The sequence below is a fragment of the Calypte anna genome, chromosome Z (assembly GCF_003957555.1).
Source record: "Calypte anna isolate BGI_N300 chromosome Z, bCalAnn1_v1.p, whole genome shotgun sequence".
Taxonomy (NCBI): domain Eukaryota; kingdom Metazoa; phylum Chordata; class Aves; order Apodiformes; family Trochilidae; genus Calypte; species Calypte anna.
In genome coordinates this window covers 26,837,092-26,861,323 of record NC_044274.1, presented here as the reverse complement: position 1 = coordinate 26,861,323, position 24,232 = coordinate 26,837,092, and the positions used below count along the sequence as shown (strand labels likewise).

The window sequence follows — 24,232 nt, the reverse complement described above, 5'->3', positions numbered from 1 at the left end:
GTCAATGTGCTTCCTTGTTTCAGCTGATTTGTCATTTCATACACCAGCTAACTTGTCATTCAGCAAGAGAGATTGGCCTCTCTGGTTCTGCTTTGGGGTGCCAAATGCACTGGCTGGTGACCCTACCTTCAATGCATGTGACTGCTTTTGAAAATAGTAAAATGTTCCATAAGGCATGTCATGGAAACAGTGTTATTTGCATTAATACCGGCAGGTAAAAACATGGGGATAAATCACTGCTTACCACAATGCATATATTTCATATACATCTATCCAGTGTTTCTAAGTGGCATTTGAAACAAAATACTATTTAATATGGTTTTATGAAAGTAAATGCCTTCTGTATGTTGTGAGTTTCTTTGAACTGCTTCATTCCAGATTCATAGTCCTGCAGCAGATGAAATGGAAGGAAATATCAAGTCAGTGCTTTTAAAACTGATGTACTGATGCTTTTTTTAATCTGTAAAATTCAAAAGTATTTGGGGATCTATATGCAAAAACATTCCACTACTTTGGGGAAGAAAATGAAATGTTACTTCCACTGGGCATGAAAATGTATGTTCTTCAAGCCTGTGTTGAGAATGCCTTATTCTGACTTTTCCTGTTTATATACAATATTTTAATGACAACCAAAATTACACAGAATCATGGTATCATAGAATCATAGAAATTTAGGGGGCAGAAGGGACCTCAAAAGATCATTGAGTCCAACCCCCCTGCTAGAACAGGGTCACCTATAGCAGGTCACACAGGAACACATCCAGGTGGGCTTTGAATGTCTCCAGGGAAGGAGACTCCACAGGCTCCCTGGGCAGCCTGTGCCAGTGCTCTGCCACCCTCACAGTGAAAACATTCTCCCTTATATTTATATGGAACCACCTCTGCTCCAGTTTATAACCATTGCCCCTTGTCCTATTGTTAGTCACCCCTGAGAAAAGCTTGACTCTGTCCTCCTGGCAGTCACCCCTTACATATTTATAAACAAAATATTAATGAGGTCACCCCTCATTCTCCTCTTCTCCAAGCTGAAGAGCCCCAGCTCCCTCAGCCTTTCCTCATAAGGGAGATGTTCCACTCCCTTCATCATCTTGGTCTCTCTGTGTTGGACTCATTCAAGCAGTTCCCTGTCCTTCTTGAACTGAGGGGCCCAGAACTGGACACAATATTCCAGATGTGGCCTCACCCAGGCAGAGTAGAGGGGGAGGAGAACCTCTCTTGACCTACTAACCACCCCCCTTCTAATGCACCCCAGGATGCCATTGGCCTTCTTGGCCACAAGGACACGTTGTTGGCTCATGGTCATCCTTCCACCCACCAGCACCCCCAGGTCCCTTTCCCCTGTGCTGCTCACCAAAAGCTCAGTCCACAACCTACCTATTACCTGGGGTTGTTCTTTCCCCAATGTAAGACTTTACCCTTGCCTTTGTTGTAATACATTAAATTTCTCCCTGCCCACCTCTCTATAACCTGTCCAGGTCCCTCTGAATGGCAGCACAGCCTTCTGGGATGTCAGCCACTCCTCCCAGTTTTGTGTCATCAGCAAACTTGCTGATAGCACACTCTAGTTCCTCATCCAGGTCATCAATACGTATATTGAATAGTACTGGTCCCAGTACTGACCCTTGAGGACTGTACTAGAAACAGACTTCCAACTAGACTCCATCCCATTGACTACACCTCTCTGGCTTCTACCCTTCAATCAAATCTCGATCCACCTCACTGCCCAATCATCCAGGCCAAACTTCTTCACTTTAGCTCCAAGGATGCTGTGGAAGATGGTGCCAGATACCTTCCTGAAATCAAGATAAACTCTGTCTACTGCTCTGCCATCATCCATCCACCTGGTTGTATCCTCATAGGAGGCTATCAGGTTGGTCAGACATGATCTCCCCTTGGTAAAGTCATGTTGACTGCTTCTCAGGCACCTCTCCTGTTCCCAATGGCTTACCAAAGATGATGGAGAGTGGCCAAGCAGTGACATCCACCAGTTCCCTCAGCACCCGTGGGACCCATCAGGTCCCATGAGTTTACGGATATCCACTCATTAACTGATCCTTAACCCAGCCCTCATCAACCAAGGCAAACTCATCCTTTACCCCGACTTCCTCAGTGGCCTTAGGGATCTGGGGCTCCTCAGGCCATCCTCCAGCAGTGTACACAGAGGCAAAGAAGATGTTCAGCAATTCTGACTTCTTTGTCCTCTGTCACCAGGACACCCACCTCATTCAGCAGTGCCTACATTGCCTCGAGTGTTAGTTTTATCTGTTATGTATTTGAAGAAGCCCTTCCTGTTGTCCTTAACCTCTCTCTAAAGGTTTAAGTCCAAGGAGGCTTTAGCTCTCCTAGTTGTCTCACTGCATTCTTGGAAAACAGTCTTTTATTCCTCCCAACTGGCCAGCCCTTCCACAATCTATAGGTTCTCTTCTTCCATTTGAGTCTACCCAGCAGTTCCCTTTTCAACCACACTGATGTCCCATTTCCCTTTCTGATTTCCTTCCCATTGGGATGCACCAGTCTTGAGCTCAGAAGAAGTGGTCCTTGAATATGAACAATCTTGGGCCCCTTTACCTTCAAGTACTCTGTCCCATAGGATTTTCCCCAGCAGTTGTTTAAAGAGGACAAAGTTGGTCTTTCTGAAGTTCAAGATTGTGATTCTACTTGGAATCCTGTTTCTACCACATAAGATCCTGAACTCTACCATCTCATGGTCATTGTATCCAAGGTTGCCCTCAACCTTCACTGCTTCAACCAGACCCTCCTTGTTAGTTAGGGCAAGATCCAGCAATGCTCCACTCCTAGTTGGCTCCTCCACCAATTGCATCAAGAAGTTATCATCAGTGCACTGGAGGAATCTCCTGGAATGTGAATGGCTGCTGAGTAAGTCTTCCAGAAAATATCTGGGGAGTTAAAGTCTCCCATGAGAACCATGGCCTGTGATCACAAGACTGCTACCAGCTGCCTGTAGAAGGCATCATCAACTTCCTCATTCTGATCAGGTGGCCTGTAATAGACACCCACCACAGTGTCCCCCCCATTAGCCTCCCCCTTAATTCTAACCCACAAACTCTCAACTTGCTCTTCATCTACCCCTTGGCAGAATTCAATACACTCAAGTTGCTCTCTGATATAAAGAGCAACTCCCCCACCTCTCCTTGCTGCCCTGTCTTCCCTAAAAAGGATGTAACCATCCATGACCACATTCCAGTCAATCTGTAGTAGTTCAGAATTCCACATTCATTTTGTAGTAAGTGTAAGCAAAACAAAAAATAGACTAAAAGAGGCTTGTAGTAGATGAAAATATTTGAAATACCATTATATTTATTAATTTATTTCTAAACCATGAAGCTAGAAGACATTTTTACAGGGCCAAAGGGAATAATCTACAATTCTACAAGTTATAAATGAAGGAAACTATTCCACATCTTAATGATTTTGCTCTTGGGAAACCCTTTTATACAAAGTCAGGAAGCAAGTAGTTTAATCTAGCTGCTTCACAGACAGTTTAATCCAATGAGTAATCAGTTTCCACTTGTCAGCAAAATCGGTCTGCTTTTCTTGAAAGAGGACCTCTCCTGTAAGTGATCCACCAGCAAAGGTCTTGCATCCCCCCAGAGCTCCCGGGTCATACGTTAAAAGCTCTGTGCAAGTATTAGCTTGCAAAAATAGTGTCATGGTCTTTAGCTATCTTGACTTATTTTGTTGAATATCATTGATAAGATTCAAAATATAACACACATCAGTATCTATGACCATTTATATTTGTTTGTTATCACTCTGATAGCGTGTGGATTTCTTAATGTTACTGATACATTACAGAAATGGCAAAAAGAAAATGATGTATGGTAATGTCACTTGTGTTTGTTAAACTGTTTAATACTGATAGTTGCTTAATATACTCAATGTTTCTCTACTGCTTTAATTGTTTTATGTTAAGTTAGGCCTTGTGCAACTTGCCTTCAAAAATGCACCAGCTACTAAAAAAAAAGTCATCCAGTAGCTGCATTTGCTGGTGAAATTAAAGGGTAATGCAATGTTACTCATGTGGTAGGTCTGACAAATAAAATGCAATCTAGAGTAATATAAAAAGTAAGATTAAAGTTACTGTCTTTACTAGTTGAAAATGCATGCTAATGAGTACATTAAGATTTTGTATCCATTTCTTATAACTCTTTCAGCTTGTACAAAAAGGCTTGCTAATTAAGAGCAGTTGAAATTTAAAGCATGTACATCCATCCTTCTCCCTGGTCATACCCTTTGAGGTCAATGGAAACAGCTGTTGGGGGTATGGCAGCTATGAACAGGCCATCAAAACACCTTTGCAGTTCTTCCCTTGAAAAAAAGTACAGTGAGGTTGATTACTTTGGTGAAAGTTATAGGTACACCCACCTGTCTAACTTTTTAGTATCTTTCTTCTCTCCTGTGAGGTGACTTCAGGATGAATACATTTCTCAACCACAGGTCTCCTACCATGGTTACATTGCAGAAGCCATCCAAGTTTGGCCAGTGGGAAGGTTTGACAGGAAAGACTGGATTTCTATAATGTTTCCTCCTTCATTTGAGATAGTTGCTTCAGATCTCCATAACGAGGAGCCAGATGCACAGTCATTGTGTATGTATGTGAGCAGAAGTATCTTCATGTGAGGCACAGTCTGTTGATCTGAAAGTTATTCCCTGCTGATTCTGAAAGTTATTCTTTACTCAATTTTACCATAGAGGCATCATAAATATGAAATAATATAATGCAAGTGGAGACCTCTCTGTGGCAGCATGATCTGTGAGGCAGCTCAATCTTGTGCATAAGGGCTCTGGGTCTTCAGTTGTTTTTGCCTATTAGTTTTCTATTATTATACTCAGCATGAAACAGTCAGGATATCTGGATTACCAGTATGTGGCTCAGTAAAATACTATGCCTGGCTTATGTATGACAATACTGTTCAGAAGGAAAAGCAGTGTATATGTGTCACTAAAAAAAAGGAGAGTTATGTGCTTTAGCTTTGTCTGAAAAATCACATTCTGGTGGCATCTGCCATAATTCAGACTTGGGAGTGCAACTCCAGTGTCTTAATCTGCCTGAAAAATATGAATACACCCAAAAATTGCCAGAGGTGACCAATTCTACATCTGTGGTTATATAGTGGGTAGATAATAACAGATGATCTTTTCTGTTGAAATCCTAAGCTTTAAGTTTTTTAAATGTTCAACATATTAACAAAGTCCTTCAAGTACAAAAGTACCTTGCCATCTTTTTGAAGTACTTGGACTTAGAAAAACTTTTCCTTTGGAGGCAGGTGGTAGTATTATTTGAGAGCTAGGCTGAAGACCTTGTGGGTGTTAAATGCCTAAAAATGGTCTGCCTTTGCACAAAACCAGAGTTTTTTACAAGTTCAGAAAGATTAACTCCAAAATAATGGAGTTAATCCATTAACTCCATTGGATTTCCAGTTATTTTTCTTACAATTTTGCATTTATCACAGTAGTAACCTGGCGCTAGTTTATTTGCAAGAGGCAAACACACCACAATCAAACTTTTCAATGCAAAAGATCATTGAGGCAAAAGTTCATGATACAGCATGTGGTTCAGAAGAAGGATAGTAAGGGTTTTGTCTACCTGAGCAAGCAAGCTTTCAGTCACATGAAAAGGAGCGACAAAAAGTGTCCAGCATCTCCTTTGCAGGGAACCCATGCCTCTGTGAATACAGGAGTGCGCTCTGAAAAAGCCATGTGGTGCTAGAGGAGGATAAAGACAGCAAATATAAAGTTTTTGGAATGGGCTCAGATCAGTGGGCAGTCCCAGGCTGGAGGAGTCTGTGGCTCACTCATAGGTGGGGCTCTGCACTTACCAAATCAAGGTCCTCCAGCAGAGCTCGTGGTGCCAGTGAAATAGAGAGGCAGCCATGGGGGAGGAGAGGACAACACTGCATTTTCTGCAGCTCAGCAGCAGGAAAAGAGACAAGATACTAGGAGCTGTCAGCATCCAGCTAAGCAGATGGATAGCAGTATCTGCTAACCATCAAATAGAGGAGATCAAAAAATCATTTCCAAATAACAGCTGGCAGATGTCCCTCAGGTCCTTCACACATCCCGGGGCATACTATAATTCTGAGCCCTGTGGTGCACCTCTTGGGGTGTTTTTTAAGAGTAGCACATGAAAGTGTAAGCTGGAGAACTCCCCGCTTTTCCTTGCACAGTGTCCTGCATATTGCCTGCCGGCAGAATCACAGACACTTGTGAGCCTCAGCTCATGGCTTGTGCAGAGGCTGTGTATTTCTCCCACTGAAGAACTCAGTTTTGTATGTCTGAGTCTACCTTATTGCTCCTCAGGTTACAAGTGTATAGCTTCTTCAGGCATGCCATTCAAAGATAAACTAGAGACAGCCCAGAACATGCTTAAAGTTACTTTATAAAACAGTAGCTCATAGCCCTTTCCTTCCTTTCAGGGTTAATTCCACTTACCAGATACAGCCACAAAAGTGAGAGTTAATTCTGCTTCTATATAAAGAAATTTGTAGACCGCTGCACAGTACTATGTTGCACTGTAGAAAAACTATAGCTGCATAGCAAAATAAGAAGAAAATATAATAATAAGGAAAGAAGAAGTGAAAAATAAAAAATAATTTTTACAAAAAGCAAACAAACAAAAAACCCCCCAAAACACGCAAATGTGTGCTTTTCCACCACCACCACAAACGAGAACAAAGAACATGAATGAACTTTGGCATTCAGATATTGTGAAGATAGGTGTAGTATGGAAGCAAGAACTGAATAGATTTGTCAAAGTGGCCCAATTCTGTGTATGTACATATATATTTTCATATACATCTATAACTTTATTTATGATCTCAAACTAATATATAAATTATCAAAAGAGGCAGAGATTGCTGAACAATCTGTAAGAGCCAAGTCTCCAGTAGTAGTCACAGTAACCTTCTAAGCTGTCTTTCATGCTTTGCTAGCATTACTCAGCTGGAACAGAAAACAAAGAATTTAACATTCTTGTATATGTGGATCATGACTGTATGAAATTCTGTTTAATAGGTATTACAGTAAGAAACTGTATAAATGCAGTGGCACCTAGTTTTCCACAGCTCTGGCTCCTCCATATCAAGATACAGCTGGGAGCTAAGTGCTTCAGTGCCCTCATTATTTGCAAAATAGGGTGAAAACACAAGAAGAGCATTTTATGTCCTAAACTGCACCAGAGGCCCCTGCTTAGCAGTGCTCCATTCACAGCATGTGTAACCAAGAACCAGCAATTTAACCTTAACTTTTCTATCAGGAAGATATTTACTGGCCAAGGAATATTAAACAGAATGTGTTTCCTCCTGTTAAGTAGCTTAGAGCTCCTGACACAGTATCTTCCACTTTTTTGTGTCCACCTGAGAAACCGAAGCATTCCAGAGCGTTACTTGATGATACATAAAGAGCAAAGGTTAAAAGAAAGGATTTTTTTAATCCCATTTGAAGCTCTGGTTTTAAGAACATGCATTCATGGCCAAATGGCTTGTTGTTTTTATTCTCCTTTATGCTTCATCTCTTTACCTGGCCCTGGACCCCACGGTTCAGCCTGGAATAGCTGTCAGCTGCCAGGCAGTGGGGGAAGAGCCATCTGACTCTTGGAAGGTTTCAGCTGTGCTGCCTTGACAAATCTGCTGTCGGCCCTGTGTCTGGTTTTGCTCATGTTCATGCTTTTTGAGTTGCTTGTGCTCCCAGAAGAGTCTGAGTTTTACTGGTCAGGTATACTTATATTCCTCTGTGATGCATTCTTGGTGTGATTTGTCACTGCTAGTTAGCACCCAGGGAGAAGTTTTTCCTTTCCCCCTCTATTGCCTACACCCAAGCTGTTTCCTGGCACCTTATGTTTCCTTTCTCAAGAGCCTGTACCTTGCTGACAGATATGTGCTGTGCTGTGATCCAAATACCAAACAGAACCAGAAAAGAATTCAGTTCCTTGAGTTAGTTTCATGATAGAAAATGGAGACACCTGTGCTGCTGTAGATGCTTTGGCTGTACTCGGGATGAGGGGTTCAGAGCAAAGCAGGACAAGAGCAGCACCGTGCCAGGTCATAGGCTTCCACACCAGGAAGCTCTTTTGTCAACAGCATACTTTTCTTTCACTGGAGAAGAAGTGGTTTAGGTCTATCCAAAGAAGCACTGGGAATTCTGAAAAATATAATGTGTTCTGACCAATGATCTTAACTGTTATTTACCTATTTACAGTGTTGGCAGAAGAAACAATGAAGTCAGTTTATAACACCTGGTCCCATTTGTTGGCCTGGAACTCTAAATAATGATCTGCTTCATAATACAAAACGACGTGGAACCAGTCCTTACATGTGTGCAGGTACACATAAGGGTCTGTCAAAAAGAAAAAAAACACTGTAATTCTTATCCCCATACTGGGTGGGTCTGGGACAGCTCTCCAAATTCACATCAGTGTCATAGGCTTTAGGCAGTTACCCTGGTAACTCAAAAGCCGAGGCAAGCCATTATGTATGACTGGCAGCTGCAAAGGCATGGGATCCATCCCAGAGGCAATATGCACTATTAGCCACTGAATTGTAATTATTCATCCACAGAGCTGTGGAAAGAAGTCTGCTTTGTTATATCTGCCCCAGTATTGCTGTCATGTCCTTTTGTGCTCCCCCTTCCAAAAGAAAGCTTTTTCAGTAGTCTAGGAAATTTAAAGCTATTGTTCACAAAGTCAACAGTTGTTCATCCCTGACTGCTTGACACAGCAGCCCTGAGGGAGGCTCCCTTCTAACCCAGATAGTGTTTGGCACCACATCAATTGTGGTGAGGTAACATTATTTCAGTCCTGCCCAAGAAATTTGCTCTCTCTTCCTGGAAAAGCCAGAGGAGATATAGGTTTTGCAAATGCCCAGTGAGTAAGTTTTCCTGATCAAATTACCATACTTGGCCAACAAAACAGGGTGTATGAAGAGTAAAGTACAAAGATCCAGGATTGTTAAAGAGCAATGTATCTGAGGCATTGCTGTTGAGCTTCATCTTAAACTTCTGCTTGAACTTAACCAGAATGACTGGGACCATTTAAATGAATTGGCCTAGTGACAGCAATAAAGCTACCAGAGTGAGAATACCTTTGCAGACTAAGGCACAGTTTCTACAGACATTAACCACAAAACGCTCCAAATGTTAGCTCCAAATAGATGTGTTGCACAATGAGAAAAAAAGCTACCATACCTGCAAGGCATTTAGTAGTGAAATCAGATGCAAGTCATGATTACATTACTGACAAATGCTAACTTTACACAAAAGACCCCAAGCACCACCGAAAATCCCTGAGTACCAACAAACAGTAAATGCCTGCATTAAAAAAACACCAGAGGATTTTGCTATGGAGCACACAAAAAATTGCTTTGTCTGAGCAAGGAATAAGGTGAAAAGTATCTGTAAGTGGTCTTCAGGACCCCTGATTTCTGTTACTTTTCATTTGTCACCATCACCCATGTTTATGAAAGTAGTGCACATGTATCCAGACTCAGCCTCCTCTAGATAGAAAAAGCTCAGCACTGACCCCACTTTTCATTTGTAGGACAACAGAACCGTTCTGTTTGTACTATTAATATGGCCCAAATTCTCTTCTTCAGCTTGCTATGGAGCATGGAGTGGAGTAGTTTTTAATGACAAATGGAAGGCTGTTGAGAAACAAACTTCATGGAACTAAGCAAATGATTGTGTGCATACTTTTTAAAAAAGCATCTTAGGAGGACTTTCCAAATTCTGCTGCAGCAGTCTCCTCCTTGAGAAGTAGGTTCCTTAGGAATGACAGTGATCCCTGGACCCTGCAAGAGGGTCCTAAGTTGGTGCTACCTCAGTAGGTGGGCACCTCCTGAACTCTTTACCATCTTGACTGCAGGGAAACTGTAAATACAGAAAGAGATTATTTTTAAATGAAAGTAATTAGAAAGAAACACAGTTGAACTACTAGTTGCTAAGACCTAACCCCAGCTATCTTCATGCTGTAATGTACAACAGGAACCGCTTTCTTTTTCACACCACATGCTCATGAAATTTATGCTAATGCTTCTGATTAAATAGCAGAAAATTAATGTAATAGTCTATAAGGAACATTGTTTTGGAGTTTGTTCAGTAGTTGTTTTCAGAATACATATTATTGAGAGTCGTATGCATGTAAGAAAACTAACTCAGAAGTGATTAGGTGCTCAGGAAGAAGATGAAAAGGTGGAGGGGGGTGAGGGTCCATAAGATAAGATGGTCTTTCAGAACAGCAAGGGTGGCTGATACAGCTTGCAAGGAGTGAAGAGAAAACGAGTCACTGAGTTTCTCTCACATGTCACAGTCACTGAGTCACTGAGTGCTTCTCAGCTGGGAGAAGCAGTTTGTTAGTCCCAAGGATCTACACCACCATGCCCTTGCAAGCCTGGGAAGCACCAAGCAGAGTCTAGATGGCTGCTCCAAATCTACAGTAAGGAGCTCATCAGGTTAAGCTGATTTTAACCTGAAGAAATGTGATCCATTAAAGCTTGTGTCTGTTTTGACCTTGGTTTGGAAGCTTCTGGTGGCTCTTCGCTTTGAGGCTGGATGAGCACCAGAATATAAACAGGGAGTTTTGTGTTTCTGTTATTCAGGATGAGTATATGCTGCATGGTTAGGGTATGTGCTGATGCACAGATAGCACCAAAACAAATGGTGCTATTGACTTGTAACACAAAGTATTTTATAAGCCTGTCACAGAAGTTTGTTGATCTCAGAGAAGTGGTGGATAGACTCTAAATAATAACAAAAAAAATCATATCTATTAGACTTTCTCAAATTAGCTCTGTGTCCAATGTACCTGACTCCTGTTACTGCTTAATGTGTAAGAAATTCTGTATTGTCAACACTGTTTGCTTGTAATAGCAAAGATGTTTGAAGCTATATAGCTATTTATGGACTGCTTGTTTAACTGCACACTTCTACTTCAGACTAAGCCTGTTTGTGTAGTAACTTCTTCTTATGCTGTGCAATTGTACCAGAGAAAAATTGGAACAAGAAAACATTGATGGCTTTGTTTTTTCAGTGTATTGTATTTGGGACCAATGTACCTGCTTGTGTGCTTGCATGGAAATGCTGATAAACCATGGCAATATACTTTGATGGAGGGAAGTTTATTTTTAATAAGTAGCTTGCATGATTGATCTGATGCTAAATAAACTAGTAAATCTGGAGATGCTTATGTCTATTATTTGCTGACAGCTAATGCTCAGTGTAGAATAAGGAACAATAGTCACCATTACAGGGAGATGTATTGATGGGTCCTAAAAGCATACAGGAATTAAGACGCTGCCATTTCTTATGCAGTCTAACAAATAATTTTGCTACTCTTATGACTGGAAAGTATTTTACAAAGTTCTGAGTCTTTTTGTTGCAGTTAACAGTTTGTCGTGGTGATCTCTTTCTAATTCGGCACTTCCAAGACCGGTAATGCTGCTAAGGATGCTAATGAATCTTTTCCCAAGCAGAGGCAAGGCATATTTTTTCTTACTACACTTTCATGAAACCATCTTCTTCCCATCTCCATAACAGAGTGGAAAAGGTCAGTGGAAAATCAAAATGAGAGAAGAAGGAATGTACAGGAGCTGGGTCTCAAGGACTCTGAGCTCCCCCTGGAGCTCGGGATTTTTGTGCTTTGGACTGACCTCTTTAAAACAGGCCATCCAATGGTGTGGCATCTCATGTTACAGCATAACTTTACAGCAGTTTTATAGTGACCTTGAGACATATGAGAAAATCAGACACAAGAACAGAGAAGTCTGTAACATGACAGAACTACTCTGATGGACTGTCAATAAGTTATGATAGCTGAAGACGAACCAAACCATTCAAGTACATAATTAATAAAAACCAGGTATTTCTGCTGATGCCTGGCACAGTCTACCTGTCTATAAAGCCCTGGGTTTTGTAGTTCTGAAGCCCTTCTGAGCAATTAAACCACCTTTTGTCTTCAAAAATGTACATCTGCAAGTAACTTTCTGTCTGTATGGGTAATTTGGGAAATGATTAAATATTTTTATATGTATTATGAATTCTCTATATTTTTTCTTCATATTTTTTTTTTAAATAATGCATGAAAGGCCCCTTTAATCTTTTGTCTGTTTGTTGTTTTTTTTTCCAATACCATACTTCAATTTCTTCAGACAAGAGGTATATAGCACATTGAACATGTAGTGGGCACCAGGTTTTCTTAGCTTCTTTTCCTCAAATGCTCTATTTTTATGGTACTGTTTGGGAGGCGCACAGGCAGAGCAGAAAGATGGTTTGCCCACACAGAGTATATAAAGAAATTGATTCTTCGTCTTGCCCGCTGTATTGCAGCAGAAAGTGCTGGTTCCTTATGATCCCAGTAAAAACGCAATTGATCGCTGTAAAGTAGCATTTAAAGTACAATTTCTTAGAAGAAACACAATAAAGAAACAGGGCTGTCTAGATAATTTTACATCCACTCAAATGCTGGGAACTCTGAATTGTGAGGCACCAAACAGATCCTATCCCTGGAAGGGCTATCACATTTTTTTTCAATTTGAGCTACAGGGTTTTGTTAATTCATCATTTCATTCATCAACCTACTCATCACTCCAACTATCAAGTAAGAAGGATGCCCATACAAGAACTTCTTGCTGCAGCCTCAGGTACAGCGAAAGCCAGGCAGGTGGTGTGATTGCTGGTACTGCATGGCAGCTGCCTTCAGGCTCTCCTTAGCTTATACATTTAGCTTATACATTTAGTCTGCAGGCAGGGAGCACGCACTGAGCAGCAGAGGCCTGCCCCAGCTCAGGTTAGCTGCTGTGTCAGTCACTAACTCTTTGATATATGATGGGTTTCTGGTGAAGATTACTACACCTGCTGGTCTTGGGAAAGTTTCAGTGTCTCAGCTCCAGTGGATTGTGTTTCTGCAGAGATGCCTGACTGGTTGAGATATGTAGACCATGAAATTCAGCAGAGATATCTGTGCACCTGGTGGCCCCATGATTATCTTGTATGTGTAAAAGATGCTGGCTTGTAGGGACATTCCTCATATCCCAGTGAACAGGGATGTTGGTATTTCTTTCCATCTTCCTTCAGCTTCTGAGAAACTCAAAATCCTGTCATGCACACATACAAGAAGGGGTCTTACAGTACACCAACGACAAAGTACTCATGTATGCAGCTGCTCAAATGCACTGCTTTGAGCATTTCCTTGCATACCTACTGAGCCTTGGAGCCTGAGTTGGTAATACCAACACCCTATATGTCATGGTTTCTGACTGGAAACCAAATTGAAGGCAGCACTGTGACTGACACTCTGAGAAAGTCAGAGTCATACTTAGGATAGTAATTTGCTGTCCAGAGTAAATTACTCTCTGGGTAATTTACTGCTCTCTCCCAGCCAGAGGAGGGTCTGTGCTGGCAGGCAGGTCAGCAAGCCCAGGTTCAGAGCTCAGGAAATGCTTCCTGTGTATCCAGGGTATGGGCAAACTGTCGCACAGAAGGCCTGGACAAGGTCAATTCTGGGTGACACTCTGGGCAGTAACTGACATCCTAATAGCATCATCTGTGTTTCTTGTATTAAAGAACCACTTTTGAGGATCATTAGATAGTCATGCTCACTTTACTCACTGAAAGAGAATTCTTAAAGAAAATCACTTTGGAAGAGACAGTTCTGGTACTGTGTTGAGATCTGGGGTACCTTAATCCAGATTTGACATCTCTTAGCATGTGGGTCATCTGTGCAAAGTGAACAGACAGCTCCTGTTGAGTGATGTTACCATCTGTGCCTGTTGTCTCTCTGCTTTTAGCAAACCCTGAGGGAGCTTTATCCCACAATAATGAGTCCCCACCTGTGCTTTAAAATAGTGACCAGCACAGCTCAATGAGGATTGGAAAACATTTAATCTTTAGCATAGATTTATTTTTCTTTATCCCCTCTTCATATTCTCCTTCACTAGGAGCTTAAACACCACCATTTAAGAAAATAATTTTAACAAATGCCCTTAATAATTTTCCAAAGATACACAGTGGCCTCTGTACTTACTCCTATCCCACTTTGCAGAGGCAGACTCGAAACATGCCCTACAAGAGCATGTTGTATCTCAGAGGTGGCAATTTCTTTTCTCAGCAACAAGGGGGATGCAACTCCTTGCTCAGAAGTCAATGCATCAGAACTCTCCTGCCTTTATACAGGCTTAGTAAGAGAACAAGGAAAGGTTCTACATAAGATATAGGCATTTTCTTCCTTTCTTCTGTAGGTGCTGATTAGGTAAGTAAAAATATATGTTGCAGCATGCTTTATAACCTTAATTAACATGCATATGCATTTTGCAAGGTGCTACATGCTCATGTTTTGGAGAAACTTAATTTTGATGGTTAATACACCATTTCTTTAACATGTTGAAAGGTAAGTAATACAAAGACAGAATAATAATGTTCCTCCACAGTAATCATATGACCATTACAAGAAGCTATATATATTTTTTAAATTTAAGATTTGAGAAAAACCTATTTGTACAGTTTTCAAGAGATTTCAGTTTAGCAGAAATCCAAGTTGCACATGCACATTGGCTTATAAGTAAAAAAAAAACTTTCATGCTTTCAAATTTAAAGAGATGAATTATTAGCCATTGAGATGACCATGCAGATGAACTACATCATCCGACATAACCCCACAAAATAAAACAGAACACTACATCTGCCTGCACAACTACTGAGAAAGCTAAATCACAAGTCTGTTCGAATAATTTATTAATTTATTCTGCAATTGCATTCAATATATAGATAACAATCTCTTAAATGCTGAGCACAGTCAGTTAAAATCTCTGTTAAAAGACTGACTTTCTGAACACAGGCACAACTTGACTAGTTGTAATTCACTAGACTGGACTATAATTCACTAGAATTACAGCTACTTTCACAGCAGTGAACCTCCTGGGATGAATCACCAGCTCACACCACCAAAGCATTTCTGCTTATTTATGATTACTAGAGGAATTACACAGTTTTTTCAGCTTTTACAAATTCATCACGTTTCACATTTATAAATATATCAAATTTGAGATCAGAACTTGTGCCATTCCCACAGGATCTACCTGAAGTACTGGTCTACCTCCCAGCAGGCTGTGGTCGAATACCTTGGACCACCCCCAGAGTGAACTTTGCCCAGTTTCTATCTTCTGCTTATGTTAAATAAGGGGCACAGTGACAGGCAAGGTTTAATGATGGATGTTTTAGGAGAGGTACAGAAGCCTAACATAAAACTGTTGTTTCTTTCCCCACCTGTTTCATCCACACACAAAGCACCAAGTTGAAGTACAGAAGATTAGACTGCCATACTGCCTACACCCCTGTATAAGTAAGTTTGTTTCATTTTTTAAAATTATTCATATAAAAATAATTTTGATGTGTCTATATATATGCCATTTCCCTAGAGAAAAGTGGCCTCTACTACTCTTGGTCACCTTGTTCAGAAGTCACTTTTGAATAACTATATTCCAGTTTAACTGAAACACTCTTAGAATCAAGTCCTGGAGAACCCCAAAGACTTGCAGTAATTCTGCTGCTGTGGGAATGAGAGAAATCTATATTAGGTGTAATTTACTTCTCCCTGTACCTCCTAAGAAGCGAAGCATGGGCTCCTGCATGTGGTCCTTTCAACTGCTTTCCTGATTTTACTGTCTTGGCTCCATCTAGACAGTCCACTCAGAAGGTAAACCATGCCATGTTGGGAAAAGAGGTTCTGACTGTATAAGTACCTGATCTTGTGGTTTTCTTGGTGCTGAATGTATTCTTTATTAAGGAACAGCTCTGCTTCAAGATCTAACATTCCTCTCAATCTTTAGCTATCTAAAAAGAAATAAATTTTGGCTTTCAAATAAATAAAGCACTATGAAACTGGACATCTTTCATCTAATTCTGCATTACTTTCTAACTGAACTGCTTGGTATAATGTCTCTAGGCATTGCTTCAGCAGCATATACATTGTCAGTCACTGCACTCATAAACCAGAAAAATTTGCAAGTGTGACATCCTGCAAAATAAATCCTTAAAATTTGTAAGCAACTTCCATGATTTCTCCTCATCTGAAAAATGGAGAATTGTACTACACTCTTTCATCTTGTTTAAAAGAAAATTTAAAAAATTAGAGCCCGTGCTCTCTGTATCCTGTAGTCTCTACTCACTCAAGTTATCCACTTGAATGTTCAGAATTATAGGTAGAAGAAAACAGACTACACATTAGAACACAAAAAGACAGTTTAATCAGTGTTTAAGGAATAAGCTACTATAATGCAAAATAAGCCTACTTCGCATTCAGAAACCTGTCTCTCATACACAAAATCTTTCAATTTCTAGGCCTGATACTGAAAACTGTTGAAAACAAGAAAACCAGCATGGAGAATTTTTTATTAAAAAACATTATAATAATTAAAATATAGTAGCAATTTTCTTCCATTTGAACACAAATTCTTTCTATTTTGCTTCAGCTGCTCTCTGGGTTTCATCACCCTCACTGAAAGCATAAAAAGCCATGTTGCTGAACAATAAATAAGGATAGATACTATAGAGGTGTGAAAGCCCTTAAAATGGGTGTTTGTAACAGGGATCTCTTCATCTTTTCTGCCATATCTAGTGCTGTACAAACATCACCCTGATGTCTTATGCTCCTTTTAACCCATTTCTTCAGCAATGAAGTGCCTCTGTGTAGATTTAAATTGGCTTTTTACAGAGCAATGGAACATGTTTTCTCCCTTAACAACCTCTTGATTAGTCCCAGCAATTTTTAAAAAAAAAGAAGACATGAATATGCAGAGTCACTATACCTGGTGACCTTATACATGTGGTCTTTGTAACTAGGAAGGATAAATAAGGTATATTTCACACAGCTTGCCCTATAATCATGTCGTAATTCATGTCATGTAATGCCCACAGAGCAGCATGTTAGAGTTTTCATACTTGCCTCTGTACCAGTACTACAAAGGAGTGGACCCTAGAATTTTGGAAAAGAATGTCTGCTGATTCTGACTCCTCAGAGTCCTTGGAGGTGAAACACCACTTTGTGAACTTTTAGTACCAGGAGGGGCCCAAGGAAAATAGAAAAGATGGGAAGAGGAACATAGGAGCTTAAAGAGAAGTGCAGAATACACAAAATCCAACAGGGAGTTGACATTTTCTACCTATGAAGACACCAAAGGCCATCTGATGCCATTGTTTTTAACCATCCTAAAACGTGCTAGAACCCTTAAAACAAGAAGCATATTGGAAGAACCCTCACTATATTTAATGTTTTGGTTTTTCTACCTCTTTTCTTGAGCAATAAGAAAGAAATCTTCACTGTTCAGAGTTCAGCTGCAGTGGTCAGTATTTCTTTTTTTTTCTGCCCCCCCTCCCCCCTTTTTTTTTCCTGGGAATTCATTACCAATGCTTGGATTGTACAGATGCAACTGGACCCAAAATATTAGGGCTTCAAGGGCTTCCCTAACTGCTACACAGCTAACCATGCCTCTGCTTGCACTTGTAAAGTACAGAGACAATTAAAGTCTCACTTGAGCCGACTATGCATAACAGAATTAAAAGCATAATGTCAAGTTTTAAAGAGAATTCAGGCTCCTAGCAACACAGACAGCAATCTTTCGAAAGCCCCTGCTTTGCAATTATCAGCTGGGTGGCTAAGTATTCTTTAAAAATTGACCCTCCATCTGAGCAACTCTGCAACTTCAGCTTTGGCCTGCAGCTGCTCATGTTTTAAGATGATAATTTCATTTATTGCAAAGATCAGTCTAGGGATATTAACACAGAACACTTCAGAGCATTGCACCAACATTCTGAAGTCTGTGCTCTTGTGGATACACCAGTGCCTACACCTGAAGCAAGTTAGTGGTCCTTTCAGTTGGCTTAGTAATTCCAGGATTTTCATTTAAGATAGACCTAAAAAACCCAAATCACACCATACACACAATTACATGCAAATTTAAGTAAAAAATTCTTTAGAAGTGCAGAGTACCACAGAAGATCCATTGAACGTTTGCTATTTTGATGTCTGTGTGATTAAAATGCCACTAAAAATTACGGGAAGACACTTGATGACTTAACTGAGCTTTGGATCAGCTGTAAGGGCATTTCTTTATATCTGTACTGAGACTGTTACATATAGTTACAGTTAAATTATATATATATTATATAGTTATAGTTACAGGTGTAACATCAATGAAATACCTATAATCAATACTTGGTTTCGCTAACAAGAGAAAATAGCTTTCTTATGAATAGTATCATTTAACAACTAAGCTATGTAATATTCCTATGATAAATCAAAGCAAATTTTTATAAACAAATTACAGATGTACCTGTACAAACTAAATAAATCAAAAAGTTTAAGTAAATATATAAAATATATATATTACAAAATTACATCTTCAGTGAGATGCTGCCTGTACAGCAACCTGCACCAGCAAACTCCTGAGAACTCTACTCTCAATCCTGTTGAAGAGAGCTGAGTTCATGCTGCATTTTTCAAGCCCATCCCCACATTTTCTGTTTTCTACCTAGGAGTATTTCATACACTTGCCCTGCTCCTCACCCAGATGCAGAGTGCTGGGCAGGGAACTGAATCTGGCACTGTGCGTTAGGAAGGTGTATCACATCAAAGTATCACATCAAAAAATATTTGGTAAAGTTGTCGGGATACTTCAACATAAAGGTTCAGGTATCATTCAGGAATGTTACTCATCTCTTAACCCAGTAGCTAACATGTACTAAAGAAATCAATATAATTTGATTGCAAGAAACGCGTGGGCTTTTAAGTCATTATTTGTCTGTTTTCAGTGCCTTTTTCAGGTCAGAGTAGAAATTGGTCAGGGTACTAGACATGGCAGTGTCTACTGCAGATTGTGGTAGCAACCCTCGCAGTTCAGTCTGAATATAGCCTGTCAAAAGACTGTGGCTAGGGCAGTCCTTAAGGGGGACACAGAACCAACCGCAAGGGTGATTGAATCCACGAACAAAGTTAGGTCTCACCTCTCCATAGTCTAGGCTTATACCTATCAAGGAAAGCAAACAAACAACAACAAAAAAGGTAAATTAATTTAAAGACTGGCGAAAAAAGGAAGGTACAGTAAATTTAAAAGGTACGGTAAATTTAAAAGGTTCAAGTTTCTGCTTGGGGAATTTGGTAGAAGTGACAGAACCTCTTCAAGTTTCTATGTACTTTTACATATTAAAATTGTCTGCTTTTCATCCAAACCACACAACAGAGAAGCAGAGCTTGTCTGACATTAAAGAAATGCCTTCCATTTACTACCAGGCTGAGCAAAGTGTTAGTCTGCCCACTCTATTGTAAAAGATGTGTCAGAGCACTCAACTTGCCTCTGCCATCCTGCCCTACAGCTGGCATAAATGAAACCTCCCACATAGGGAAGGTTCATGGATAAACCAGTAACTCATACACTTCTTTAAACCTGTAAAATGTTAAAATACCTTTGAAATACTAATTAGACACCACCTTACATGATTTTTTAATGCTTACTGCGGCACTTAATTTGAATCGAATATTCAGCCAAGCAGTTGTTGCAAAATAAGAATTTATAAGCAACTCATGCCTTACCACATGTTAGAAGCCCATCTTCATAACTTGTAGTGTAGGAGAAATCCACAAACTCCCTTGGTGCTATTATGTTCCAGAGCTGACCAGCAGTGGTGTAGCGCATCACACAGCAGTTCTTGTTGAGTGACAGAATAAACAAGGAGGGTAAGAAAACAAAAATACTTTAGTATAACGAATGCAGGAGAATTTACGCTTTAGGCAGCTGAAGTTCCCCTCAAAGGTAGCAGCCTCATGTCAACTGCAGTATGCAAACATCAGTGAAGCCTGCATGGCTGTGTTGTTTTCATTCTAAATGCTGAAGTTTGTAAGGACCTCCAGCCTACAACTGAGAGCTGCAGTTTCAGAGAATATCTGGCACCTTTAAACTGCACTGACTGGAACTAGAGAACTGTGCCAGGTCTGGGAACAGAAAGGCAAGTGGATCTTATGTGGGTTAGCCACTACTGATGAAGCCTGAAAGAATAAATTTCAAGAGGCCTCTCTTGGTACTAAGATGCTCTGTCAAATACTTTTAATTCACCAAGTAAACAATAAAACAGAATGCAAACAATTCTTCAGAAAAAGCTTTCTTAAAAGATGACAGTTTATTAAAATTTTAGGTAATAATTAGCAAAGATACCTTGCCTTACAAAACTTCTTTAAAAGCCAGAGCAAAAGCCAATCCATGTTCAGTCCAGATGTCTGCAGGGTTTTGATGTCATACTGAAGGCCCCCAGTAACCTAAAGAAGGCTGTCAGATCTTGTGTTATGGACTTAAAGCCTACCTTTCTTTAGGAATTCCTGCCATTCAGTATGAACTATTTTGGCTCCCATCACAAAGCCATGCCACACAGTAAAGTCAGCCCTTCAGGAAGAGGTTGCTGCTTCTCTACATGTGTATTATTAATACCCCCAATTTCATTTGTTGTGGAACAGAAGAAAGCAAACTGAGTGAAAATGCTTTAGCACATAAATTAGTAATGCAGTTCTCTATATGTGAAATTTAGAGGCTACAAGAGGTTCCAGAGAATTATGATTGATCAATTTTTAGTCCCTTATTTTTAGCATTTGATGGAAACCTGAACTTCAAGTTCCAGAGTAGGGGTGAGCAGTCAGACCTCATCTGAGGTCACCTACCACCTGTATGCACAATATCCCATGGCCATGCAGAAAACAGGCTGACAAATGTTAGTATTTGCTGGCTCTGCTGTACTGTTAAATTTATGCTTGCTTCTATACACATTTCCTTTAAAAATCTAGACAAGTCTTCACCTCTTCAAATGTTTCCATAATGTCCATTGAAGTCATTAAGCTGTCCCAGTCTATCCTGTAAGATCCAGGGCGAATATGATCCACTATTCTGTTTGTAACATCCTCCACCACACCTTGAGCTTTGTAGCTAGACAAAAATAGGTTTACAATTAAAAGTGAGAAATTCTTTATAAACAGTTCATTAATCTGCAACAATATGCCTCAACCTCTGCAACAAATGTCATTCTGATAAACTTTGTCCTTATGCTGCAATCAGTATTTTGTTAATGGCAAAATCCTTCCATCCTTCCCAATCAATATGTTTCTTTCTCTAACAAATTATTTGCTCTTCTCAATGTATGAGCAAGGGAGTCCACCAGAGACAAGTAAAGCTAAAAGCTAAAAGAAAGAAGAGCAGGAATACAATGGGGAAAATATTTTTCATAAAGCAGACAAAACAGAAGACAACCAAGCATATGACAATTTACCTTATGCTTTAGTGGCATATAAGAGCACTATACAAAATAAGTTGGTATGAAATATTAGAGAACATTCATTTGTTATTAGGTATTTTCACCAGAGATTTTGTTTACTTGAGTTACAGGGCCTCCAGCTCCTGAAAGGGAAGGATCCATCAGGACGAATGTTTTCAAAATATCTTATTCATTAAGCTGTTCTTATTAATAAAAGGTAACTACTGAAGGAGCCGGTTCATCAATTCACTTGCAGTTCACCCATGTTCATTCATAATTATCTGGTTGGAGCCAACCTCAGCTGTATACACAGAACCAGTGAACCATGTTAATATGCCAGTAGCTTCTAGGGAGGTGCTTGGGAAGCTCTTCAATGTGTCCTTTATCTGGCCAGGTTTATAGCCCACGCACATAGGAGTGTTCACCTGCACATAACAGCCAATGACCTGACAGTGGTTTAAGGTACACAACCTGTTGATGTCAGTGTGCCTGTGGCTCTGTTCCATCAGCAGAATTGGTGTCTTGGGTCATCAGTTCTTGCAGATTTAACAGGATTTAAATTCAACCCCTTTGAGATACTCTCAAACTCTACCTTTTCACACAGCTTTTCACTTCTTCAGAGTGCTATTTTCTAGTAAGTACTTCTTTAGCTAGACCTACAGATACCAACCGAACCCAGTGGCAGAAAGGCACCCGCAACCACATGCTTGGCATTTTACTTTACTGCAGTTGCATAGTCTGGGTTGTCACCCAGTAACACTTCAGATCTACTGAACTTGGACTTCATTCTGTGACTTGCAGATCACCTTTCTTAAGGGCCTGAGCAAATGTTGTTGCCCACTTAAGTCAGCAGGAGTTTTGTGGTTTGCTCCACAGTGTTCATTGTCCATTGTTCTAAACACCATGCAACGCTAAAGCATAAAAGTATAACACTAGAAAGAAATGGTACAGGAACACTCAATCCATTTAGCTTCTTCTCTGGAGAATCTGTGTAGCTGAGGGCTGTACTATCCACAGCCTTGATTTCTAAATTATACAAAACACATTTGCGGAACCTTAAAAACGTATCCAATTTCCAGGCAAACTTACAGGTATCCATTGAATTCCTCTGATGGTTTACGCCACACAGTTGCATCTTTCTAAAAGGAAAAGGAAGGAATCTGACATTGTAACTTATATACAATATGAGAAGTCCAGGGAAGGGAGGAAAAGGGGGGCAGGGAGATAATGGGGAAAGGTTGTGGCCACACTCAAGGTGTAGCCTCACCAGTGCTAAGTACAGGGGAAGAATCACTTCCCTGGACCTGTTGGCCACACTGTTCCTGATACAGGCCAGGATGCCATTGGCCTTCTTGGCCACCTGGCCACACTGCTGGCTCGTGTTCAGCTTCCTGTCAATCCAGACTCCCAGGTCCCTTTCTGCCTGGCTGCTCTCCAGCCACTCTGTGCCCAGCCTGGAGCTCCCCATGGGGCTGCCATGGCCAGAGTGCAGGTCCAGAAGAGGAAAGTACAAATGAACATCTCACAACACTGCTAGTGCTAACAGTATTTTACATTTTGCTTTAAGAAAAGCCTATGGCCCTGCATAGGTAAGATTCTTCTGTGAGATACATGCTTCAAAATGGATAGAAGGAATTGCAATGGTGATAGCAAAAACACTTTCCGTGATCTAAAGGTGCACTGTGCTAGAAAGGTGGTTTCACAAGGCCTCTCATATGACAGTCCTGCAAGAATCAGCCACAAGCTGCACACCCATGCTATCCGGCGTTACAAGCTCGGCCCCCACCACGAGTGACCTACAGCTTCCTTGAGAGGGCTGCACGCAACAAGCAGCCCAGATCACTCACGGTTTTCTTGGCAACCCGCCACTGGCTGTCTCCGATGCTGTGGTACTGAACCAAAGTGTTCCGCAGTTTCGTAGCCAGGGATGCTGAATCTGGCAGCGGATCCATTTGCCTTCCTCCTGCGTGACGAACGACACCCGTTCCGCAGGCACACACATCAGTACAGGGCACAACCTCAGGGACAGCTGCTGGCAGCAGTGTAATCCACGCCCTTCCAAAAGAGAGCGTACACCCCACCCTCATCCTCACCCCGTCCGCTCCCCCATGCATCCTCCCACTCGGTTGGGCTGACAGAGGAAGGTCGGGAGGGCCCCTCGGGGGGGGAGGGCAATGCTCCTGCCTTCCCCCCCGCCACACCTACGCGCTCGTGGCGAGACGGGCCAGACCCTCCAGCTGCTGCCGCTGCCCGTGCCTGTGTCTGTGTCTGCCGCTGCCCCCGCCTCTGCCCGCCCGCTGCTGCTGCCGCTGCTGCTGCCGCTGCTGCTGCCTCTGCCTCTGCCTTTGCCTTTGCCTCTGCCTTTGCCTCTGCCTTTGCCTTTGCCTCTGCCTCTGCCTCTGCCTCTGCCTTTGCCCCCGCCTCTGCCTCTGCCTTTGCCTTTGCCCCCGCCTCTGCCGGCCCCGGTGCCCCGCACTCACCTGTTCCTGCGGCGCTCCGCACCTTGCTCCGCACCCTTCACCTCCCCCCGCCAGCAGCGGCGGCACCGCCAGCTGGCTCGGCAGCCGGTGGCCAGTGGCGGCAGCCAATGAGAGCGCAGCCAGTTTCCCGGCGCAGCCAATGGCGGGGAAGGAGCCCACCGCCTTCTCCTCTCACGCGACTGCTCTACGCGACACCGGCGTGGCGTCACAAGGCCGCTGAAGGAGGGAGCCCTCCCATTGGCTGCTGCGAAGGGCGCGGCGCCCTGATTGGGTGGAGGGAGTGGAGTGATGGGCAGGGGGCGGGGACAAGGGCCTCAGGGAGGTGGGGAGCCTGATGGAAGTGGGACCGCCCCGCCCCGCTCAGCTCCGCCCCGCTCAGCTCCGCCCCGCTCAGCTCCACCCCGCTCAGCTCCACCCCGCTCAGCTCCACCCCGCTCAGCTCCGCCCCGCTCAGCTCC

The 24,232-nt window shown here is 41.7% G+C and overlaps 1 protein-coding gene across 5 annotated transcripts; it reads right to left on the bottom strand.

Moving 5' to 3' along the window:
• Nucleotides 1-6,905: 6,905 nt before the first annotated feature.
• On the bottom strand, nt 6,906-23,956 carry STARD4 (StAR related lipid transfer domain containing 4). Of its 5 annotated transcripts, XR_003988671.1 has the most exons (8): nt 23,775-23,863; nt 23,142-23,257; nt 22,384-22,433; nt 20,843-20,969; nt 19,592-19,706; nt 19,006-19,028; nt 9,706-9,882; nt 6,906-8,355 (listed from the first exon to the last, which is right to left on the bottom strand). XR_003988671.1 is itself a non-coding variant. In XM_030467413.1 (7 exons), exons 2-7 carry the CDS (start codon nt 23,244-23,246, stop codon nt 9,817-9,819), a joined length of 486 nt encoding a protein of 161 aa, XP_030323273.1. In that variant the 5' UTR covers nt 23,247-23,257; nt 23,775-23,863; the 3' UTR covers nt 9,589-9,816. The 5 variants fall into 5 exon arrangements, 4 of the variants coding, with proteins under 4 accessions (XP_030323273.1, XP_030323274.1, XP_030323272.1 ...); XM_030467413.1 differs by lacking the exon at nt 6,906-8,355 and having other exon boundaries at nt 9,589-9,882; XM_030467414.1 differs by lacking the exons at nt 6,906-8,355; nt 9,706-9,882 and adding an exon at nt 12,137-13,103.
• Nucleotides 23,957-24,232: the final 276 nt, after the last annotated feature.